General features: G+C 38.0%; 2 protein-coding genes across 10 annotated transcripts in view; one reads left to right on the top strand and one right to left on the bottom strand.

Moving 5' to 3' along the window:
- The first annotated feature begins 1,010 nt into the window (after positions 1-1,010).
- The window catches only part of SETD9 (SET domain containing 9), a 29,340-nt gene continuing 8,194 nt past the window's right edge, over positions 1,011-22,156 (top strand). Inside the window, exons 1-6 of one of the 7 annotated variants that reach the window (XM_017874218.1) lie at positions 1,011-1,522; positions 2,916-3,283; positions 4,713-4,836; positions 5,577-5,692; positions 6,552-6,657; positions 16,942-21,172. In XM_017874218.1, the coding sequence (XP_017729707.1) occupies positions 1,425-1,522; positions 2,916-3,283; positions 4,713-4,836; positions 5,577-5,692; positions 6,552-6,657; positions 16,942-16,945 (816 nt within the window). In that variant the 5' untranslated portion in view covers positions 1,011-1,424 and the 3' untranslated portion in view covers positions 16,946-21,172. Of the gene's footprint in view, positions 1,523-1,805; positions 2,172-2,591; positions 2,674-2,915; positions 3,284-4,712; positions 4,837-5,576; positions 5,693-6,551; positions 6,658-8,494; positions 8,916-16,941; positions 21,173-22,156 lie in introns of those variants that run through there. The other 6 variants (XM_017874215.1, XM_017874217.1, XM_017874220.1 and 3 more) reach the window with 6 other exon arrangements.
- Positions 11,214-22,156, bottom strand: part of MIER3 (MIER family member 3) — a 40,282-nt gene continuing 29,339 nt past the window's right edge. For 2 of the 3 annotated variants that reach the window (XM_017874212.1, XM_017874214.1), the window contains exons 10-13: positions 20,392-20,486; positions 15,522-15,649; positions 15,298-15,440; positions 11,214-15,192 (exon numbers count right to left, since the gene is read on the bottom strand). In XM_017874212.1, the coding sequence (XP_017729701.1) occupies positions 14,735-15,192; positions 15,298-15,440; positions 15,522-15,649; positions 20,392-20,486 (824 nt within the window). In that variant the 3' untranslated portion in view covers positions 11,214-14,734. The remainder of the gene's footprint in view (positions 15,193-15,297; positions 15,441-15,521; positions 15,650-20,391; positions 20,487-22,156) is intronic. The other variant, XM_017874213.1, reaches the window with a different exon arrangement.

A 22,156-nucleotide genomic window follows, 5' to 3' on the forward strand; every position in this document is an offset into this window, starting at 1 on the left:
TTTTGTTTTTTTTTTTTTTGTTTGTTTTGTTTTGTTTTGTTTTTTAGTAAAGACGGGGTTTTGCCATGTTTGCCAAATGGGTCCTGAACTCCTGATCTCAGGTGATCCACCTGCCTCGGCCTCCCAAAATGCTGGGATTACAGGCGTAAGCCACTGCGCCCGGCCTTGGCTGAGTTTTTATTAGATCTGAGCCGTTCAATTTAAACTTCTGTTTAGGATCCAACCTCACTCTCAGGCAAAGAATAGAGGAAATGATACCAATGTATTTATCTGTCAATAAACACTTGGTGATTTGAATATGGTTAAGGGATTCCTGTAGTTTGCCCCCCTTAAAAGTGAACTTTGTCCAAACATGCTCTAAATATGTGTGTGCGTGTGTATGCATCTGTGCCTTGGCGAGGAGCAGTCGTAAAGGTCCTCTTAAATTTCACCTAGAGACGGACTACTTCCCAACTCATCCTCTGAGGTCAACATTAGCCTAAATACCAAAGCCAGATTAAGACGCTACAAGAAAACTACGGAACAATATCTCCCATGAACCCAGATGCAACACTTCTAGACAAAACTTTTCCAAACTGAATCCAAGACCATATTAAAAGGACAAAAGCATCTCAGTGGTTGCTTGGGGACTGGGGGAGGGGCTGGATCCCCATCTTGGTTGTGGTGTCGAAAACCTATCAAATTGTTCACTTTAAATATGTGCGGTTTATCGTATCCCAACCATACCTCAATAAAGCTGTTTTTCAGAAACATTTGCCTATGTAGTTTTGCCTTTGGGGTGAATGAAGAGAAAAACGAGTGAAAACTGGGCGTCATGACATTTTGTTCTTTAACGTGTATATATTCGCAAAACGCCCAAACTGGTAACTTTGGCAACACGGGTTCACGCAGGAGAAGGGCTGCTGTCGGGGCAGGACTGAAACTCGGGTTCCCGAAGTCGGATTGCTCGGGGGCCACGGAGAGAGAACGTCGAGGACGAGGCAGAGCTGAGGCGGACGGAGGATGGAACACAGAGCGCGGCCGGGACAAAGGGGCAGGCCAGACCGCCGTGACAGAGAAACCAGGCGGTCCGCTCCTGGGATGCGGTCTCGGGGGCGAGTTGGCCCCTAAGGCCCGGTGACCTTTCGCCCGCAACCAGGGCTAGCGCCTGTGTGCGCCCACGGAAACACCCGACCGACTGGAAAAAGAAAACGGGGTCAGGGGACCTCCTTCCAGCTCTACGCGCCTCTCATTCAGAGGTAGAGGTCAGGAAAGGGGAAGGACCGAGCCCCAGAGCAACAGAAGTCAGGCAGTGCCAGGGACACTGAGGGCGGAGCCAGGGGAAGGCTGCCGAGCGCGGTCCTCGCTCCTCCCGGTCCGGGACGGGTCCGAGGCCTGGATCCGCCTTCCCCGTGCCGTCCTGGTCAGGGCCCCGCGGGGCAGCCATGCCGGGACGTCTGCTGCGGGGCCTGTGGCAGCGATGGGGCCGTTACAAGTACCGCTTCGTTCCCTGGATCGCGCTGAACCTAAGCCACAACCCGAGGTGAGAGGGCGGGCCGGCAGAACGAAGGGCGCCTGCCTTCAGTTCCCAGACGCCACCACGGCCGCGGGACGCGAGGCGGACTGCCTGAGGCGGACTGCCGGCCTGCTATGGGCAGGCCGGGGAGGGCAGGGACTGAGGTGGGCGGGCCGGGTGGGCGGGGACTGAGGCCGCGGAGGGGTTTAAGGACCCTGGTCTACAGGCGGGCGGGGCCGAGGCTGGTGGAGTCAGAGGCGAACTGGAAGCCTGAAGTGGGCGGTGGCTTCAAGTGGGCGGGGCCCATGTCCTCTTTCCCAGTGTCCGCCGCGCTGCCGGGCCCGCCAGGCAGGGCTCGCCAGCCGGAGCTGTCTCCTGCTTTGTATTGCGTTCGGCACTGACTAAGGACCTTGTATCTGGGCAAAAAATGGAAACTTTTTTAAAAGACCGCTCTTACCGCGTGAGAGTGCGTGGCTTTTTCTCCACCAGGCCTTAATTAGTTGCTTGAATTTCCTCAGAAAAGCCAAGCCAGGGTTTATTTTCATAGTTCATGCAAGTACTTCACGTGGTTCAAGAAGCCCGTCCCGGCTGTGAGAATAGCGTGGAGTAGCTCGCGCGTTAAGAACGGGCAGAACGCCACTCAAAAGCAAGTCGGGATGGTGGGTTTCGGATTGGGGTGCGTCCCGCAGGCGTTATTAAGGGCTCCCCAGTGATCGGCTCCACACCGTGCTCACCAAAGAGGCCGACCGGGCCTCCCTGAAGTCAGTGTCCGAAAAATAGGGAAACAAAGCGCATTCCCGAAGGTTGCATACTAGGGAAACAGGAGATCAGTTGTATCATGACTACGGAACCGTGAGGCGGGAATTGCAACCTTTTGTTCAAGTAAAATAATGCAGTTAGTACAAAAGGTAATGATTATGGAAATAAGAGATGCAGTCATTGAAGACGTTAGTACTCCTGGAGAGAATGTCACAAAGTATACGATGTTGAATTTGTCTTTGAATCTACAAGGCCATTTTTAAAAAGCAATTTAATGTGAGGTCATTCATTCTCATTGTGATGACATTCAGCTTGGCTGTTGGGTGTAGTACGGGAAGGCTCTCCCACTTACTGGCTTTGGGACCTTGGGCAAGTTCCCTAACAACTTTGCTTTCCTTGTCTGCAAAAAATGGAATAATGTAAGGACCCCACAGCATATGGTATAGAATGGGTCTTTCATAATTACTGGCTGCTTGGGTGGGAAGTGTTGGGAGTTAGCTAACTAGAACTCCCCCAAACCTTTTCTGAACTTGGTTCCCAGCCCTTCACACACATGAGAATAAGCTTATAGTTCCTTAAGGCCAAGAACCCAAAAAGTATGCAGATAAGTTTGGCTTTTACCAGTTGAAGGGTAGTGAATAGAAACTTTTCCCATTTTCAGGACCCTCCGGTATGTTCCAGAGGAATCCAAAGACAAAGTTATCTCAGATGAAGATGTCCTAGGAACGTTACTGAAAGTTTTCCAGGCTCTATTCTTAAATGATTTCAATAAACAATCAGAAATCTTGACTATGCTTCCAGAATCTGTTAAATCAAAATATCAAGACCTACTGGCAGTTGAACATCAAGGGGTGAAACTGCTTGAAAACAGACATCAACAGCAAAGTACCTTTAAACCGGAAGAAATTCTTTACAAGACTCTGGGTTTCAGTGTTGCCCAAGCAACTAGCTCATTGATTTCTGCTGGAAAAGGTGTCTTCGTTACAAAAGGATTGGTACCAAAAGGCGCAGTCGTATCTATGTATCCTGGTAACAGCACGATTAATATTATACTTTGCCAAGCCTCTTGTGTATTGATAAATATAAGTTCAATAAAATACCCAGCCTTGCAATCCTTAGAGTAAGGGATTAAATTGGAAACTCGAGTTTCCATAGATTTTTATAATTCTAATTCGGAAATTAACTGTTTGTAAATTGTTATATGTTAGAAAGTATCCTGGAGTATTTCTTGGGATAAATGCACTTTTTCTTTCAAGGAAAGCTTTCCTGTCAATGTTTAAATTTAGAACATAGTATGACCCACTTTGACAAATTACTTAAAAAGCACTAGAGAAACATGTCAGTTTGGTTTAATTGATAGCTAAAAATAAAAAATGGTATGGATAGTCTAATGCCTGTAATCCCAGCACTTTGGGAGGCCGAGGCGGGCAGATCGCGAGGTCAGGAGTTCGAGACCAGTCTGGCCAAAATAGTGAAACCCTGTCTCTACTGAAAATACAAAAAATTAGCCGAGTGTGGTGGTGTGCGCCTGTAATCCCAGCTACTCGGTAGGCGGAGGCAGGTGAATCACCTAAACCCGGGAGGCCAAGGTTGCCGAGACGGTGCCATTGCGCTCCAGCCGGGCGGCAGTGTTACGCTCTATCTCAAAAAAAAAAAAAAGGTACGAATCAAAACGTAAAACATAGCGTTTAAACCCGTAAATCACCGAATAAAGACCTTCCTGCCCTTTCTACGCTTGGAAAGTAAGGCAATTTCTTGGCACAAGATCATTTACTAGAATGCTAAATAGACTATGTTATGTGTTAAACTAACATTATATTATTTGGTATAGTGGAAAGTGTGTGTGTGAATATTTGAGTCAGATAGACCCAGGTTTTTAAAAATTCATTCTCCTGTTTTCTAATTTTACATCCCCAAGCAAGGGAGTTTCAGTTTCCTGCTGTACAAATAACCTGATTTTGTAAAAACTAAATAGAATAAATCATAATAAAACAAGTTTAATAAATAGATTAACATGCCTGGAACGTAGAACGCACAAGGTAAATATTTTCTCATTTCCTCTTTTGCCAGTGAAAGGAGAAACAGCCTTAATGTCAGACTCATCTATTCCCATATGTGTCTACATTATTTATTAGCAAAATAAATTTCAAACTCTTTAGATGTTAAATCATATTCTACTTAAAAATATTTATGTTCGTGTGTGTGTGTGTATATATATATGACTTTTTAAAACTGAGTCTAAAATGTGTTGTTCATATTATCATTAACCAAGATAGCCATATTCTATTTTGCCATGTGGATGACCTGGTTCTGTGCTCCATCTGCTATTGGGCGTTCACTCTTTAAAAGGGAGAAAGTAACTAAACAGAATGTGATTGTGTTCCAAAGAGGGGTTCTTACCGCAGTGTTTATGATTTTTCATGTTGCTGTAATATTTCTTTGTCTTGTTGTATAATAGGTACAGTATATCAGAAGTATGAGCCGATCTTTTTCCAGTCCATTGGAAATCCATTTATTTTTAGATGCCTGGATGGGGTACTCATTGATGGGAATGACAAAGGAATATCAAAAGTTGTGTACAGGTAAGTGATGTCCATGTTCAAATTTAATTATATGAAACAGAACCACACTTATCACAATGATTATGACTGACAGCATTTGTGCTTTATTTATTTTTTATAAAAAGAGATGGGGTCTTGCTATGTTGTCCAGGCTGGTTTCAAACTCCTGGCCTCAAGCGACCCTCCCATCTCGGTCTCCCAAAGTGTTGGGATTACAGGCTTGAGCCACCGCATCCAGCTCAGCATTTATACTTTATTTTATTTTATTTTTTACTTTTTTTTTTTTTTTTTGAGACAGTCTCACTCTGTTGCCCAGGCTGGAGTGCAATGGTGTGATCTCTGCTCACTGCAACCTCTGCCTCCCAGGTTCAAGCAATTCTTCTGCCTCAGCCTCCCAAGTAGGTGTGACTACAGGCATGTGCCACCAGGCCCAGATAATTTTTGTATTTTTAGTAGAGATGGGGTTTCATCATATTGGCCAGGCTGGTCTCGAACTCTGGACCTCAAGTAATCTGCCTGCCTCGTACTCCCAAAGTGCTGGGATTACAGGTGTGAGCCACTGCACCTGGCCAGCATTTATACTTTAAATAAAATTCTGTTTAGATAGCTGCTGTGTAACAACTCAATTGCCCTACTGATTATACAAAAGCCTTTTTTTTTTTTAAAGAAAAAAAGCACTTGTGTCATTCTAGGTTAATTCTGTATTTTGGAATTCTATTTTAAGGTACAGATCCATTAGCTAATGCTTTCACCTGTTTCAGATCTTGCAATGGGAGGGATCGACTCGGCCCTTTAAAAATGAGTGACAGTACATGGCTAACGTCAGAAATTCATAACCCTCTGGCTGTGGGACAGTATGTCAACAATTGTTCCAATGGTAAGAAGGCATCATGGGGCTGTGAGACGCGATATAGCAATGGCTAATTCTACTCCTTTGTCATATGACTGAGTGCCAAGGGCAGTTGAGTATAACATATAATAAGCTAGTCAAGTCCTTAAGCAACTATCACTTTTGGGCAGACAATATCAGAGAATTGGGGGAAATAATGATATACATTTTTTAGAATTGTTTACTATTTTTCTTCTGATTTTGCAGTGAATATAGGCAATTGATAACTGCCCTTTGATCATTATTATTTTAGCATTTTAAAAATAGAAATTATTATGTCAGTACTTCAATATAGCCTTGTAGATTAATGGCTAGACTAGTATCTGCTTTCCTTTGCTAAGTTTGTGAGTTACTATATCTTCTTTAGGAGTTGACTTTCCCATAGGTAAAATTTGATTGATTGACTACATTTAACATGGGCTTCGTCGTTAGTGAGAAATGAAGTCCAAGCCTGACTCGTTTATTAATATTTAACCTTTAACATTTCTGAGCCTCTATTTCCTGATATATAAAAAGTAAACAAGAAAACATACATATATGTTTATTATGTATGTTGGTATATATTATCTAAACATATATGTTTATTATATATGTTTATGCAAAAGTAAATAATAAAAGTTTTATATATGCCTTATTTGCTTTTGAATATTTGATATATTTATGATTGACCATATATGTATCTGCAAATTAAGTAAATAAAATCTAACAGTGCCTGGAACATGGTAGTAATTATTTTGAGCATGTTTTGATAATTTAGAAAAACAGACATTAAGTGTCATAATTCAGTTCTGTTTTCCATGACCTTGTATAATGGCTCTTTTTCTAAAAATTATGTGCTTGTTCCTAGACAGAGCAGCTAATGTCTGTTATCAGGAATTTGATGTGCCTGCAGTTTTCCCTATAGAACTGAAGCAGTATCTTCCAAACATTGCCTACAGCTATGACAAACAAAGGTTCGTTTGCTAAAAGAGCATTTCATATCTTCTGCTTATGCTGTACTTAAAAAAATATAGAAGAAAAAGCTATATAGAATTTGGGGTAAGATTTTTTTTTAGTGAAAATTATAACTTAGATTTTATGTTCACACCTTAACCTGTTAATGTAGGCTTATTTGAAATTTAAAATTTTCATTTAACTTAGCTCAGTCTGCTTATTTTTACCCATTTTTATTCTATGGCAATACTTCATAAGTATCCACTTTAAAGTTTTTTCAGATAATTCTGTTGTTTTCCCTACCTACAAAATCTTCAAATATATTTTTACTTTATTCATTTATAATATCATGTTCTCTACCTTATAAGAAAGCATCCAAAAGAGGCCAAATTACACTATGATTTCTTTGCCAATTTCACTATTAGTTTCTTAATAATGAAAAAAAGGACTATATTCAGAAGACACATATTTTAACATAGCATTTATTTTCTGTTCATTCAGTGGAAAGTCTACCGAGAATATTCAAATAGCAATTTTAAAATATAGGTAATTCTGGAGAGCTAAGAGTTCTTTCTTAACAGTGCTGTAGGAAGATATAATCTTTGTATTATTTTGCTGAGTTGCTAGCAAACTTTATTTTATATAGGACCTATTAAATTGTCCTTCTAAGATGAATGACATGAAAACATGAACTATTCTCTATACTTAAAACTTGAGGTCAGACATGGTGACTCAAGCCTGTAATCTCAGCACTTTGGGAGGCCAAGGTGGGTGGATTGCTTGAGCACAGGAATTTGAAACCAGCCCAAACAACATGGCAAAACCCCTTCTCTACAAAAAATACAAAAATTAGCTGGGTGTGGTGGTGCACACCTGTAGTCTCAGCTACTTGGGAAGCTGAGGTGGGAGGATCCTTGACCTTGGGATCAAGGATTGCAGTGTAGGTTGCAGTGAGCCGAGATGGCACCACTGCACTCCAGCCTGGGTAACAGAGCCAGACCCTGTCCCAAAACAAGAAAAAAACAAAAACAAAAAACTTGATAACTTTTGCTTCTCTGCATGTGTATGTTTGTGTGTTTAACAATTAGCTTTTCTTAGCCATATACTCCGGGGGATGATGTTATTAGAACGTTGAATGTGTATATATAACAATATCTAGGCTGGGTACAGTGGCTCATGCCTGTAATCCCAGCACTTTGGGAAGCCGAGACAGGTGGATCACAAGGTCAGGAGTTTGAGACTAGCCTGACCAACATGGTGAAACCTTATCTCTACTAAAAATACAAAAATTAGTCAGGCGTGGTGACACACCTGTAATCCCAGCTACTCAGGAGGCTGAGGTAGGAGAATCGCTTGAATCCGGGAGGCGGAGGTTGCAGTGAACCAAGATCATGCCACTGCACTCCAGCCTGAGGGACAGAGTGAGACTCCATCTCAAAACAAACAAACAAACAATATCTTATGATGTCTAGGAAAAAGCATTTTTTAAAACTCTAATTTTAAGTAATGTTTTCATTTTTCAGAATATAAGATACAAATGAACACAAGAAAACTATAATGTCATTTTAAAATCCTTTTGTGATACTAGTTTTGGGGCCTAAACTTAGAAACTGTTTTCAGAAGAAGTAGTCAGTTGTATAAACATTGATTTGTGATTTTTTAAATGATATAGATAATAACTTTAGAATACCTGCACCAGGGATAAGAACTATTTCCTCGTGGAAATCAAATGCATAAACTAAAATGTAAGAAACCTGAGTAAAGTCACATCTGTAAAAGCCGTGTTGGTTACATTAAAAATATGAGCTTATATTTGTTAATGCTCTACCTTTTGTATATCTTTCTTTTTGTTTTCAGCCCACTTCGATGTGTTGTTCTTGTCGCACTTAGGGACATCAGTCAAGGAGAAGAGCTTTTTTCAAACTACTACACAATTGTCAGCTAACTCTGTGAATCAGAAATTATTAGGTTTTCTACTCATCTATTAATTCTAAGTGTTTATTGTTAATCACTTCTCTGAGTTATACCTGTAAAACAAATATTTTGAGACTTAATTGGAATAGGAATTTTTTATGTTTTTGTCGATATTATATTTATGTTCCAATTTCATGATAAAAGCTACTTGCTTCATTACAATTTCAAATTTGTAATGCAATTCCAATTTTAATTGGTTTTCACCTAAATACACAATAGCTTATTAAATTAAAACCTACTCTTTGAAATTATAATTTCAATTTTTCTTTCGTTTATTTTGTAAGCTCTGTGGTGGTTTATAAAATTGTAGCCAGGCATCAGCAGTTCTTGTAGTACTGCTGATGTGTACAAACTTCTGTAAAAACTTTATTTTTACAGAATTGAGTAAAAAATATCTATTGTGTTGCCATGAGTAAATTGGTATATGTATGTATAATGTAAAGATTGCTGTAGCTGGGTAAGGGGAAAATGTGAGGTCATTATACTATTTTCTTTACTCTTTGAACATTTTCACACCAAGGAAAAGGTGAAAAAAAAGTGCAAGATAGTGTTGGTGGGAGGAACACTTATTCCCCGTGTCTCATGTCTTCATGTGGAGGCTTCCACTAGTAATGTTCCTAGCCTATCTCTCCACCCACTGGAGGAAGAGTGACATCCTGATTATGTTTGGAAAATAACTAAGCACCCATGTCCTATACCTTCCTAGTTCCTTCCCTGTGGACTCTGGCTGCCAGCAGAAAGAATGTGTCCTGGCAGTTCTCTGCCTTGTGCAGACAGTAGCCTGTAGCCAGCCCAGCCAGTGACAGAGTGAGTCTAGAGGTGTGATATATTGGCAGGCCAACTTGGCTGCAGCCCTGAAGCTGCCTTCCCCAGTTTTATTAGCAATAGTTACTTTGACCTCCATCGACCTGACTCCAGCGCTCTCAGTTCCAAACTTGGATAGGAAGGAGGGTGTTCTTCACTGGGACCCTCAGAAATTTGTGGAACCTATATAACCAGATCTGACCACCTTCACTTCCTTACCACCAGCTTTACTCACCTCGTTTATTGTTATTTCAGTAGCCTCTCATTGCCTTCCTTGTTTCCACTCCTGTCCCCCTTACAGAACATATCACCAAGTGTGATTCTTTTAAATGAAAGGCAGGTATTGACATACGTCTGCTCAAAACCCTCTCCCTATGAAGTCCTTCACATGCATGAGCTGCTCAGGACTCAGAGCTCCTCTCCTGTTCTCCCCTTGCTCACTCCACCCCAACCCAAACCTGCCTCTTGGCCACTCCTCAAACCTGCCAGGCATATTCCCACCCCAGGACTTTTGCACTTAGTTCTCTCTGCCTGTAAACATCTTCCCCCAGATAGCCACATAGCTTGTTCTCTCCCTTCCTGTCACCTCAGTGAGGAGCGTTGCCTCATCCCGCTATTGAAATTTACAATCCCTCACTGCCCCCACCCCAATATATTCCTCATTCTCTTTAGCACTTACCACCAGCAAACATACCATAGATGGAAATTATGGCCAAAATGACTTCTAGTAACACAGATGTAACTAGAGATTATCCTGCTTCCACAGGCTTTTCCGTCTCCTAAAGCCTGAAATACTATGAGCTCTCACATGGCACTTTGTTGCATTCTTGATGTATTCAGAATATGTGTGCTTGTCCCTGCTCTGAAGGCACTTCTGTGCATGTGTCCACCACAGAGCCCTATGCGCTAAGATCCTTTGGTGTCTGAGAAGGAAGGAATGTGGTTTTAGTCAAGTAACCAAAGCAGAGGAGTCAAGGTTTTTGCTTTCCTTTTATCCCCTTCTTGGCCTTGTACAAACTTTGGATGTCTGATCACTGCATCTTAAAAATGGAACTACATAAAGTTCTGGTCTGAGCAAATGAAATATGGGGACAAACTTGTGAAATAAGGCCAAGATAGGAACGTTAACTTAAAAAGATGTTTAGGAAAGATATGACTAGGGTCAAACTATGAATCGTATGGATAAGAAAGACTAGTTGACCATAAATGTAGTCTGTCAAGTAATATTTGACCAAATTTCAGATCTGTCTTCCTAAAAGACAGTTACCTAGAACAGTGTTTGAAACATAATGTTTCCTGAATTAAGCTAAAAGTATAATCCTTACTTTGGGATTTTTTTTTTTTTTTTTGAGATGGAGTCTCGCTCTGTTGCCCAAGCTGGAGTACAATGATGGGATCTCAGCTCACTGCAACCACCGCCCCCAGGGCTCAAGCAGTTCTCCTGCCTCAGCCTCCTGAGTAGCTGGGATTACAGGAACACACTACGTCGCTCAGCTAATTTTTGCATTTTTAGTAGAGACAGGGTTTCACTATGTTGGTCAGGCTGGTCTTGAACTCGTGACCTCATGATCCGCCCGCGTTGGCCTCCCAAAGTGCTGGAATTACAGGGGGACTTTCATTATAGATGGAAAACTATTATAGAGGATTTAAGGAAAACATTTAATCTACCAACTTCACTGTATCTTATTTACTGCATCTAAAACCAATTTAACAGTGGTATAATATCTACCTATTTGCTATAGCTTAAGATTCATTAAATAAAATATCTACTTTTGGCAAATATTCACACAAACCAAGAAAAAAAGATTCCCAGATGTTTATTTCTGGAACTGTACACCAGGTATTAAAGTACAACAAATACAAAATAATGCTCAAAAAAATCAGTGTTTATGTACAAATATTAAAATCAATGCAACAATAGCAACTTCCTCTTGAACATCTGATACTGAAACTTGTTCTGATTGTCACTAATTTATCTCATACTCACAGGGTACTTATTTCAAACTGGGACAATTGGAATCACTGGTCATCTAAGAGGAATATTAATATCTACCATATTTAACAATAAAACTAATAGTTTCCTCCATTTAGTGAAAAAATTAGGAACTTTTTAAAAAAACATAGTAACGTCAATATTTTATAAATTATTTCAATTTCCATTTGTAGACAATGTGCTTTGAAACTCTGGGCAATCTCCTTGGTGGTCAGGTTTATTGTTAGTTTACATTCAAAGTTGAAATATTCACTAGAGACTTTGGTTAAATTAAAAGTATCAGCTAAGCTCTATTAGCATCTGAGTTCTCAAATATTGTATGACCATTCAAACATTTTAAAAATTAAAAAGGAAACGATTGCACATTCTTTGACCTAAATTGTACAGATTTAGTATTTTTAAACAGTAATCTACATCCTTCAAGTAAATTCAGCAGCGACCATGACAAGAGGAAAACCTAAACATGTTAAAAAGCTAGCATGCAAAAAGATGAAGTACAACTAACAAATGTATGCTATAATCAAACAGACCGTTACCTTCTAAATGAATCCCACTGCCCTCTTCAAATTCGCCTGTAAGCAAAAAGATATATCAGCCAACACTGCAACCTGCTCCACCATGAATTTTTGGTTTGTTCATAAGAAAATAATGTGCAAAGGAAAAAAAAAAAAACCAACAAAAGAATTAACACATTTGTTATAAGAATGTGCTTAACACTGATAATCAAAGGCATATTTGTTTCTTCATGTGATTGCAAATCAGGTTGTTTTCTTGCTTCCAAATGCAATTCTTTTAATAAACAGTAACAAATTCTCTGTTAAGATGTTTAAACTGAGAGAAAAAAACAGTAAATCCAGCTTTTAAAATTCAATAAATAGCTATTTTACATGGATAAAGTCATAGTGGTACAATTTATGAATGTCACATCAAGCATGCACAAAAATGGTATTATACATGGCCGAAGTAGTCAGAAAATATTGAATTAGATCTAAAAAGATATGAAGAATTTACACTTATATACAAAAATCTTGCAAATTATTGCCTCATTTTAACAAGGAATTAAAAGTAAACATTACCAGCTAGTTAGCACTCTCTAAGAGGCTAAAATCAGATTGGCATTTAAAATCTATTAAACTCGCTGGAATTTATTTTCTCTCATATCATTTTCTGGATTTTGGTCAAAAATCTTTAAATAAGTAAAGTGTCCATTCAACTTGCTGATAATCAAAACTTTAGATAAGAAACACTGTTTCCATCTTATATCAAGACCCCAGCAATGCATAGATAAACTGAATATATTACTGCATCAGTTACTGAGAATGGGCATGTTCATTTAAGTGCAACTGGTATTAGCATTCAGTCATCTTTGTGTAAATTATTTATACAGACCAGCCACTGTAAACCCAGAGTGAAAATTAAAGTTATAACAATGGAAGATTATGGCCAGTATCTTACTAAATTATAGAAAGTGTACTGATTTTTAATAAAAGAAATAAGGTTCAAAGTTTAGCACAACAACACAGCAATAAGAAGCTAACAACTTGGATAAAAATATAAGAAAGTAACGCAGAGCCCAGGCTACCCATTATTTACTGTGTGCATACAGGAATGCTATACTTCAGATGTATAAATTAGAGACTGATTTTAAGTTATTAATTTAACTACTTTTTGTCCACTGTGCTAAACTAAATTTTATACTAATGTGCTACTGCGTAAACACTTCAAAGCAATCTTCATTAAAATGCTGCAAAGAAAAACAAGAATACACATCATCCAAAACTAAGGATGTCATTGCAGTTCACAGTTTGTATAATAAATACCCTCCCTTTCGATCACTACTAAGATCACTACATCCTATCTACTCATCAGCACAACCTTGAAGCAACGTATACTTACAAATATTAGCAATGCAGCCAAACATTTAAGTTTTTTGCAAAGCAACTAGTAAAAATCAAAACTTTTAATTAAGACGGTGCAAAAAAAGGTAATTCTCTATTTTAACAGTACTATAAAAGCAAAGATTACATCCTAATACTGTATTACATATTGTTTGATTCACCTTATAACTTAAAAATGCATGTTTATAGCGCAAAATGGCCAAAGTTTAGGACAATGGCTTCTCATTCACAATATTTGGAATAAAAATAAAACTGAGTTTGCAATACATCTGAACATCTATCAATTTTTAAAACTTAAAGTGGTAATGTACCATTCTATTTCAGATAGGAACTCACATTATTCTTGCCAACTGTTCAAGCTTAACAAAAAAACTTAAATATACTTCAAGGTTCTACTGCATTAGGTATAAAATCTAGAAGTCCCTCTAAATATTAACACTTTGAACTGCAGTGCTACAAACAACTTAAAAGGTGTCCCAAAATGTAAACCATTGAGTGGCAATATCCTAGGCTTTGTAGACTGTGCCTCCGCAAGTCAACTGCCTCAGGATAAACTAAATTATCAATGACTGGTATGATTTTTAAGATTACAATCTTGACAATGGTGGACAAAACCCCATCTGAGTACCACATCTTCAAATGCCAAATTTGTAGCCAATAAATGAAGTTACACAGAAATCTCCTGGCAGTAACATGACCAATTCTGTGTAAGGTAGCCCTGGTCTAGAATTTTGAAACAGGATCCAAGCAAGCGTCTTCATTATTTGCACACAGTTCCTCGTGCTGGCTTCCATAAAGATGGACTTGCTGTTTTGTAAACTGAAGTGCTCTAGTTGAATAACATGAGAGAAGTTTCCATTTTTAAAAAATCCTTGCATGTTTGTGCAGTTTAAAGAAACCTACCCCTGCTTTTATTAAGAAAATAAAACCAAAAAAATGCTACATTGAGCAGGGATCAGGATCGGTACCTGTAAACATTGTTATTCCACTGCATCCATTATGGCAAAAGGAATTTACACAAAAAGAGGCCACACCATTCAGTTCAGAACATCTGTGCTGGTTTTGAGCTGGTGGCCTCTGTCTACAGGTTTTAAAATTGGGAGTGAGGGCAGTGGGGAACAGAAAAGAATAGAAAAAGAAGGGAGTGGGGAAGAGGTATTGGGAGATGAGGAAGAGAGAAGCAGAGCTTAAAGCTGCACCACAGAGTTCAATCTTAGTTCCCAACTCTGCTGATCATAGTTCATTTCCACATTTATGGATTGAAAAATGAAAATACTCTTGATAAATCAAGATATAGTTCTATACATACTGACATCACTGATGTCATAGTGAGAAAGGTTCAAACTTCCAGTGAAAGACTATGCAAACCTGATAGCTCCCCTCAAGTTTACTGGTACTGCACACGCAGTTCTGGGCTCCTCACTCAGGTCACTCAGAGTGTAGGGCCGCGTGCTGATGCAGAGCATGGGCACTGATGAAACCATTGGTCTCGTTGGCAGAGAGACTGCCAAAGTCAGCCACAGAAACAGCCATTTTGGCACTGGTGATGTGATGTGTGTGATTTTCAAAGTCCACACCCAGGTTATTTACAGAAACTTCATTCATAAAGGATTCAGGGACGGCAATGCCCATTTTCAATCTTTTTGCTGGTCTCTCTGATTCTTCACTGCACATGTTCATAGGGTTTAGCTCCGAGTGATAAAATCCAGTCTCGAATAAATTAAAACAATCACTTTCCCCATTGCTGGGCAGGGTGAGTAACTCTTCTGTTACAACAGGCACATGATTAACTTGTCCACGGGGTGTGTTGCCCAGTGGAGGAAAGCTATCATCCAAACAATTCACATCTGTGGGGTCGCAGACAGTTGCTACACTGTTGGTCAAAGCTAAAAAGGAATGGAAAATTGTTTAAGTAAGTGGTCCTACGACACGAAACAGAGGACACAATTTTGCAACAAACTGTACTAAACACAAAAAGGTCTTCATTTTACCTGTCAAGTCACTGGCAGTGAATGAGTTGAGAATGTTTAGTTGTTGATCAGGAATAGGCTCAGGCCGGTTAGAAGTTAAGGCTGAAGCATTTACCGTCCCGCCCAAAGCTTCTGTTTCATCTACTAAACGATCCATATAGTCCCTGAAAAACACACCCCAGTAATTCTATGACTGTATATCACAGTTAAAAATAAGTCTTTGAAGTCAAGGCCACAGTACTTACGTAACTCCAGGGTGATGGTTATATCGTTTTTTCCCAAATCTTGTCTGTTGAGCAAAGTAATCATAACGTTCAGATTTCTTCCACATATAGTAGAATGCTACACATTCAGCAACTGTCCGAGTTCTCACCTAATGAAAAAGTTGAATTTTTCAAAACCAACAAACTCAACCATTTTTTTAAGCAACTGTTTTTCCCAAAACTACAACTTCAATCCATGGGTCTTATTTTCCCATTATATAGTTCTGAACACTTTTAATAAATTATAAAGTTCTGAACACTTTTATTAGTGGAATGCCTTTACATTTAATAATGAGGCCATTTTCAAAAGCCCAAGGTTTTTTTTTAAAAAAAAAATCAGAAGGTATTAGTTTATAAAACAAGTGTGTATCCAAAAATTATCTTACACCTTTACTGAAAATCTTAAACACTGGCATTCTTTACTTTTCTTCACTGAGCTCTATGATTTTGACTACAGTGAGGTTCTTAACTTTGGATTAAACTAACCTCTGAGGGGTCCATAAATGGATTTCACTGAAATCTATTAATTCACAAAATTGTATTTAGGTATACTTTTCTGGGGAGAAGGAATGCAGCCTCATCAGATTGAGTTCCACTATCCAAAAGAGATTAAGAACCCTTGGCAAATGGATCAACAGTCTATAGCATCTGGAATTTAAGACGACTTGTTAGCTAAAGGCAGGGCTTTCTCCCTCCAGTATGTTTGGTTTTTAGATCCAACAGATTTTGGAAATAACAATAAAATTTGAGCCCCACCAACCTGGTTCCACACCCAAACCAGGGTTCCTCTAACCACATACAGCCACAGATACGAATTCAGATGTATGAACAAAATTTTTCATCCTTATTCAATAAACGCTTTCTCCCTTGCTTAATCAGTACCCAATAAAGAAGTTTCAGTATCTCTAACCTGACTCCTGAGCAAGTTGTGATATAAGATTACTAATATACGAATAAGCTTTTTAAACCAAGAAATACAGTATACCTTTCAATAAACATCATTAACTATAAGTCTTCACAGAGAATGCCGGCTTCGTGGGGCCACAGACCTTTTCTGTCTTACTCACTGTTGTATCTCTAGTGCCTAAAACAATGTCTGGTAAGTGAAGTGGAAGGACGTAACTGTTTACGGAATGAATGGATAGAGTGAATTTCATAAGTCATTACAAAACTGATGGTTTTATTTTTACTTAAAAGGACAATCCAGACTTCTTTAAAAATGTCTTATCTATTCCCTAAATTATACGCTTTATCTCATCTTTGAGAAACATTAGATTTTCAAACGTATAAAAGTGTGAAATTTTCAACATCAATACTGGAAGGTCTAGCTAATGCAGTAAGACAAGAAAAACAAAAAGTATACAGATTGGGAAGGAAGAAATAAAACTGTCTCTGTTCACAGGTGACATGACTGTCTATGTAGAAAATTCCAAAGAATCAACAAAAAATCTCCTGTAACTAACAAGCACTTACAGCAAAGTTTCAGGAGACAAGGTTAACATACAAAAGTCAATTGCTTTCCTATATTAACAGTAATGACAATTGAAATTTGAAATTTAAAACACAAGACCATTTACATTAGCACCCCAAAATTAAAATACTTGGGTATAAATCTAACAAAATATATGCAAAATCTATATGAGAAAAACGACCAAACTCTGATTAAAGAAATCAAAGAAGAACTTAATAAAGAAATATTCTATGTTCATGGATAGGAAGACACTTCATTATTAAGACATCAGTTCTTCCCAGCTTGATCTACCGATTCAGCACAAACCCAATCAAAATCCCAGCAAGTTATTTTGTGGTTATCAACAAACTAATTTTATATGGAGAGGCAAAATACCCAGAATAGCCAACATAATATTACAAAAAGATTAAACCAAAGTACTGACACTCCCCAAATTCAATATTTACTATAAAGCTATAGTAATCAAGACAGTATGATATTGGTGGGGGGAAGACAAACAGATTAAAGGAACAGAAGAGACAGCCCAGAAATATACCCCACAGATACAGTCAACTGATCTTTAACCAAAGAACAAAGGCAATTCCATGGAGGAAGAATGTCTTTTCCACAAACGCTAGTACAACTGGACATCCACATACAAAAAAAAAAAAAAAAAAGAAATGAATATAGACATAGGCCTTACTCCTTTCAAAATTAACTCAAAATGGATTATAGACCTAAATGTAAATGTAAAACTATAAAGCTCTTAGAAGACAACAGAAGAAAATATAGGTGACCTTAGGTTTGGCAATGCTTTTTTAAATAGAACGCTAAAAGCATGAATAATCAGATGAAATTCCAAGTTGGACTTCATTAAAATTAAAAACTTTTACTCTGCAAACACACTGGTTAAGGGAATAAAAAGACAAGCCTCAAAATGGAAGAAAATATTTGCAAAACATGTATCTAATCCAAAATATACAAATATATACAAATAACTCCTTAAACTCAACAAGAATACAAACCACCCAATTAAAATCTCGGCAAAAAATCTTAATGAACAACCGAAAAAATAACACAAATGGCAAATAAGCATAAGAAAAGATGGTCAACATCATCCTCATGAGGGAATTACAAATTAAAACAATAAAGAGATGGTATTAAAAACTACCACAGTGGTGAAATCCAAAACACTGACACCACCAAACGCTGGTGAAGATGTGGAGCAATAGATCTCATTCATTACTGCTGGAAATACTAAATGGTACAGCCCCTTTAGAAGACAGTTTGGCAGTTTCATGCAAAATAAACATATTTTTACCATTCTATCCTGTAATCCTTACTCCTTCGTATTTAGCCAAATGAACTGAAAACTTACATCCACATAAAAACCTGCACATGAATATTTATAGTAGCTTTAATGATAACTGCCAAAACGTGGAAGCAACCAAGATATCCTCTAATAGGTAAGTGAATAAATACGCTGGTACATCCACATAATGGAATACTATTCAGTGATAAAAAAAGAATGAGCTATCAAGCCTCAAAACAAACAAAAAACCCCACGGTGAAAACTTTAATGCATATTGCTAAGTCAAAGAAGCCAATCTGAAAAGGCTGCATACTGTATAATTCCAACTATATGACATTCTGAAATGGCAACAGCAGAGACAATAAAAAGATCAATGGCTGCTAGAGGTTGTTAGGGAGGAGGGGAAGGGACAGAGGGAAGAAGAAAACATGGGATTTTTAGGTCAGTGACACTACTCTGTATGATACTGTACTGGTGGATATATATTATATATTTGCCAAAATCAATGGAATGTACAACATGAAGAGCGAAGCTCAATGGACTTTAATTAATAATAATGTATCAATATTGGCTCATTAATTTTAACAAATGTATCACACTAATGTAAGATATTAATAATAAAAGATAAAATAATAACTATAGGGGTGGAAGGGACATATGGGAACTCAATACTTTCTGGTTAGCTTTGCTGTAAACTTTGCTGTAAACCTAAAACTGCTCTAAAAACTAACGTCCATTAGTTTTGTAAAAGCATAAAATACTGATCTACCCCCGCTCACCAAATGCTTCAGAACCCTGCCTTCCTTTAGGATGAAAAGAAGAAATAAACAAAACCTATTTTAATGAGAATTATTCCAAACTATTCTAATGCACACAAATATGTATTTTGAATAGACTTTAGTTTTTAAGAACAGTTTCAGGTTCACAGCAGAACTGAGCAGAAAGTAGAGAGTTCCCATATATCCTGATGTTCTCCGACTTTCAACATCCTACATTGGAGTAGTACATCTGTTAAAAATCAATGTACCTACACTGACACATCAACACCCAAAGACCATGGTTTACATTAGGGTTTACTCTTGATGATGTACATTCTATGGGTTTTGACAAATGTGTAATAACATGTCTCTATCACTACAGGATCATCATACAGGATAGTTTCATTGCCCTGAAAATGGTCTGTGCTCTGCCTATTCACCTCTCCCTCCTGCCTCGGCCCTGGCACCAGTGATCTTTTTATTGTTTCCAGTTTTGCCTTTTTCAGAATACCATATATTTGGAAACCTACAGTATGGAGTCTTTTCAGATTGGCTTCCTTCACTTAATAATATGCATTTAGGATTTCACATGCCTCCTTGTGGCTTGTTAGCTCAATTTCTTTAGTGCTGAATAATAGTCCAGTTCTGGAGGTGCGACAGTTTGTTTATCCTTTCACCTCAAAGGACATACAGGTTCCTTCCAAGTTTTAGCAATTGTGATGAAAGCTGCTATAAACACTTTTGTGTGGACATAAGTTTTCAACGCATTTGGATAAATACCAAGGAACAGGATTATTAAATTATATGGTAAGAGTATGGTTGGTATTATAAGAAACTTCCAAGCTATCTTCCAACTTGGCTGTACCACTTTGCATTCCTACAGGCAATGAATAAGAGTTCCTGTTGCTTCACATCCTTACCAGCATTTGGTGGTGTCAGAATACGTTTCTAGTTGTTTTAGCAAAAATGATGCTTCCTTCAGCAACAGCTGTTCTCACTGCTGAAGAGAAATTCTTTTGAGGCCACAAACCTCTGAATGGCTTGGTAAGGAAAGTCAAGGAGAAATCAGAGTGAGACTTCCTAAAAAATACAGTGAATCCACTTTCTATGTTAACTGTTCATGTGGAAAGATATGTGAATATACTATCAGCCATTCCATAAGCAGGCTGCGGCATCTCTGAGCAAATTAGTTATGTTAGAATGGTATCTGAAATGCTAAGGGCAGGGGAACATTAGTAAGTTGTTGCTTTTTCCCTACTTAACTGACTTATAAATTAGTTGCTTACATTCATTGTAACTAGTAATTTATCTGTACTAATCTCCCTAATTTACCTTATTCTTCTGTATAAGATGAAAATCTTTTCCAAAAAGCATGAGTGCATGTTCAAAGCTTCGGCATTCTTCTTCCGTCCATGCAGTCATTCCTTCTAAAAAAAATTTTTTAAATAAAATTCGTGGGCCCCCAAATTCTCTTATGTGAATCACTGATTTATTTTCAGTTAAGTTTTCCCTGTAAAAGGTCATAAACTCTCTCTCTCTCTCTCTCTCACACACACACACACACACTCTCTCTCTCTCTCTGCATGCAGATTTTAGTTAGAATTACCAAAAGTATGCATACTACAGATCAAGTCTAAAATACAAAAATATAAACACTGCTTTTTTCCACTACATTATGGGATGAGAATTTAACATTTTCTATAACATGCTTGTTTTCTGATTAAAAAAAATTTTTTTTAACAATGAGCATATTTTAATTAGAAAAAAAAAAACTCTCCTTTATCGAGGGAAAGAAGCTCTGTTTTGGTCTTACATCGAAACCACAAGTTCTAGCCAGGTGTGGTGGCTCATGCCTGTAATTTCAGCACTTTGGGAGGCCAAGGCAGGAGGATCGCTTGAGCCCAGGAATTTGAAATCAGCATAGGCAACATGGAGAAACCCTGTCTCTACAAAAAAACAAACTAGCCAGGCGTAGTGGCGGGCACCTATAGTTCCAGCTACTTAGGAAGCTGAGGTGGGAGGATCACCTGAGCCCAAGAGATCAAAGATATACTAAGCTGTGATCATGCCACTGCCCTCCAGCCTGGGAGACAGAGTGAGGCCCTGACTCAAAAAAGACAAAAAATAAAACCATAAATTATTTAATTAGAGACCATAATTAAAGTATAATCAACAAATATTTATTTGTAATTGGTGTGTGGAGTGCTATACTCTGGAAATATAAAGGAAATAAGAAACGGTCCATGCTCTCAAAATAATAAATCCCATTCAATTTCCCAGCAGATGTTAATGTTGGTGAATTCCCTATCTACCTAGGGCAGAGACCTGGAAGGTCTTCAAAGAGTCATAGCCTAGACTTAAGATTAGCTATTACTCATCTGTATCTATGAAGTGTCTCATTTGGTACCGGAGACCAGGTCCCCAAAGCCATTAATAGTAGTCCGTAATAAAGGTGAAAAATAGTTTGAACTAAGGAAGAAACCTGTATTTTGAGAGTTTTGAGAGTCTAAAATAATTTTTTTTCAAAGAAGCAGCTTTTCTAAGGGAGACATTTTAATAGACTATCTCAATTCGTAAGTTTAAATGTATTATTTTTAGTTTTCATACTTTTCCAAGTCATCTAGTAATATTACTAAGTATTATTTTCATTCTACACATATTTAATGAAAGCTATGGTGCATGCAATCCATTTATATAATGACAAAAAACACTAAAATAGAAGCTAACCATTTTCCTTGACAAAATGTAAGAACTATAAAATGTTATTACATGATTACTAAAAATACACTTCCTGAAATAAATTCAGTGGAATATATTATACATGTTTCTTTTCTAATCTTTAATCTTTTCATTTCCTGTCTGGCTAAAAAAAAAAGAAAAAACTTTTTTTCAATGAAATCATAAAACTATTCTAATTACTTTGGACATATTGTCATCTCTGGGGTCTGCTTTGTTCTGTAACTATTTCTTCCAGAAAGTAGAGGTGGCAGGGGGGTGACTAATTTGTATTTGAACAATCTCTGATACATCTAAAAATAGAGCGCAAGAAAAGGAAAAATTATTTGCTATGGAGCTGAACCAGATCTTAAAAAAGTGT

Source organism: Rhinopithecus bieti, unplaced genomic scaffold (genome assembly GCF_001698545.2).
Source record: "Rhinopithecus bieti isolate Rb0 unplaced genomic scaffold, ASM169854v2 scaffold_6513, whole genome shotgun sequence".
NCBI lineage: Eukaryota > Metazoa > Chordata > Mammalia > Primates > Cercopithecidae > Rhinopithecus > Rhinopithecus bieti.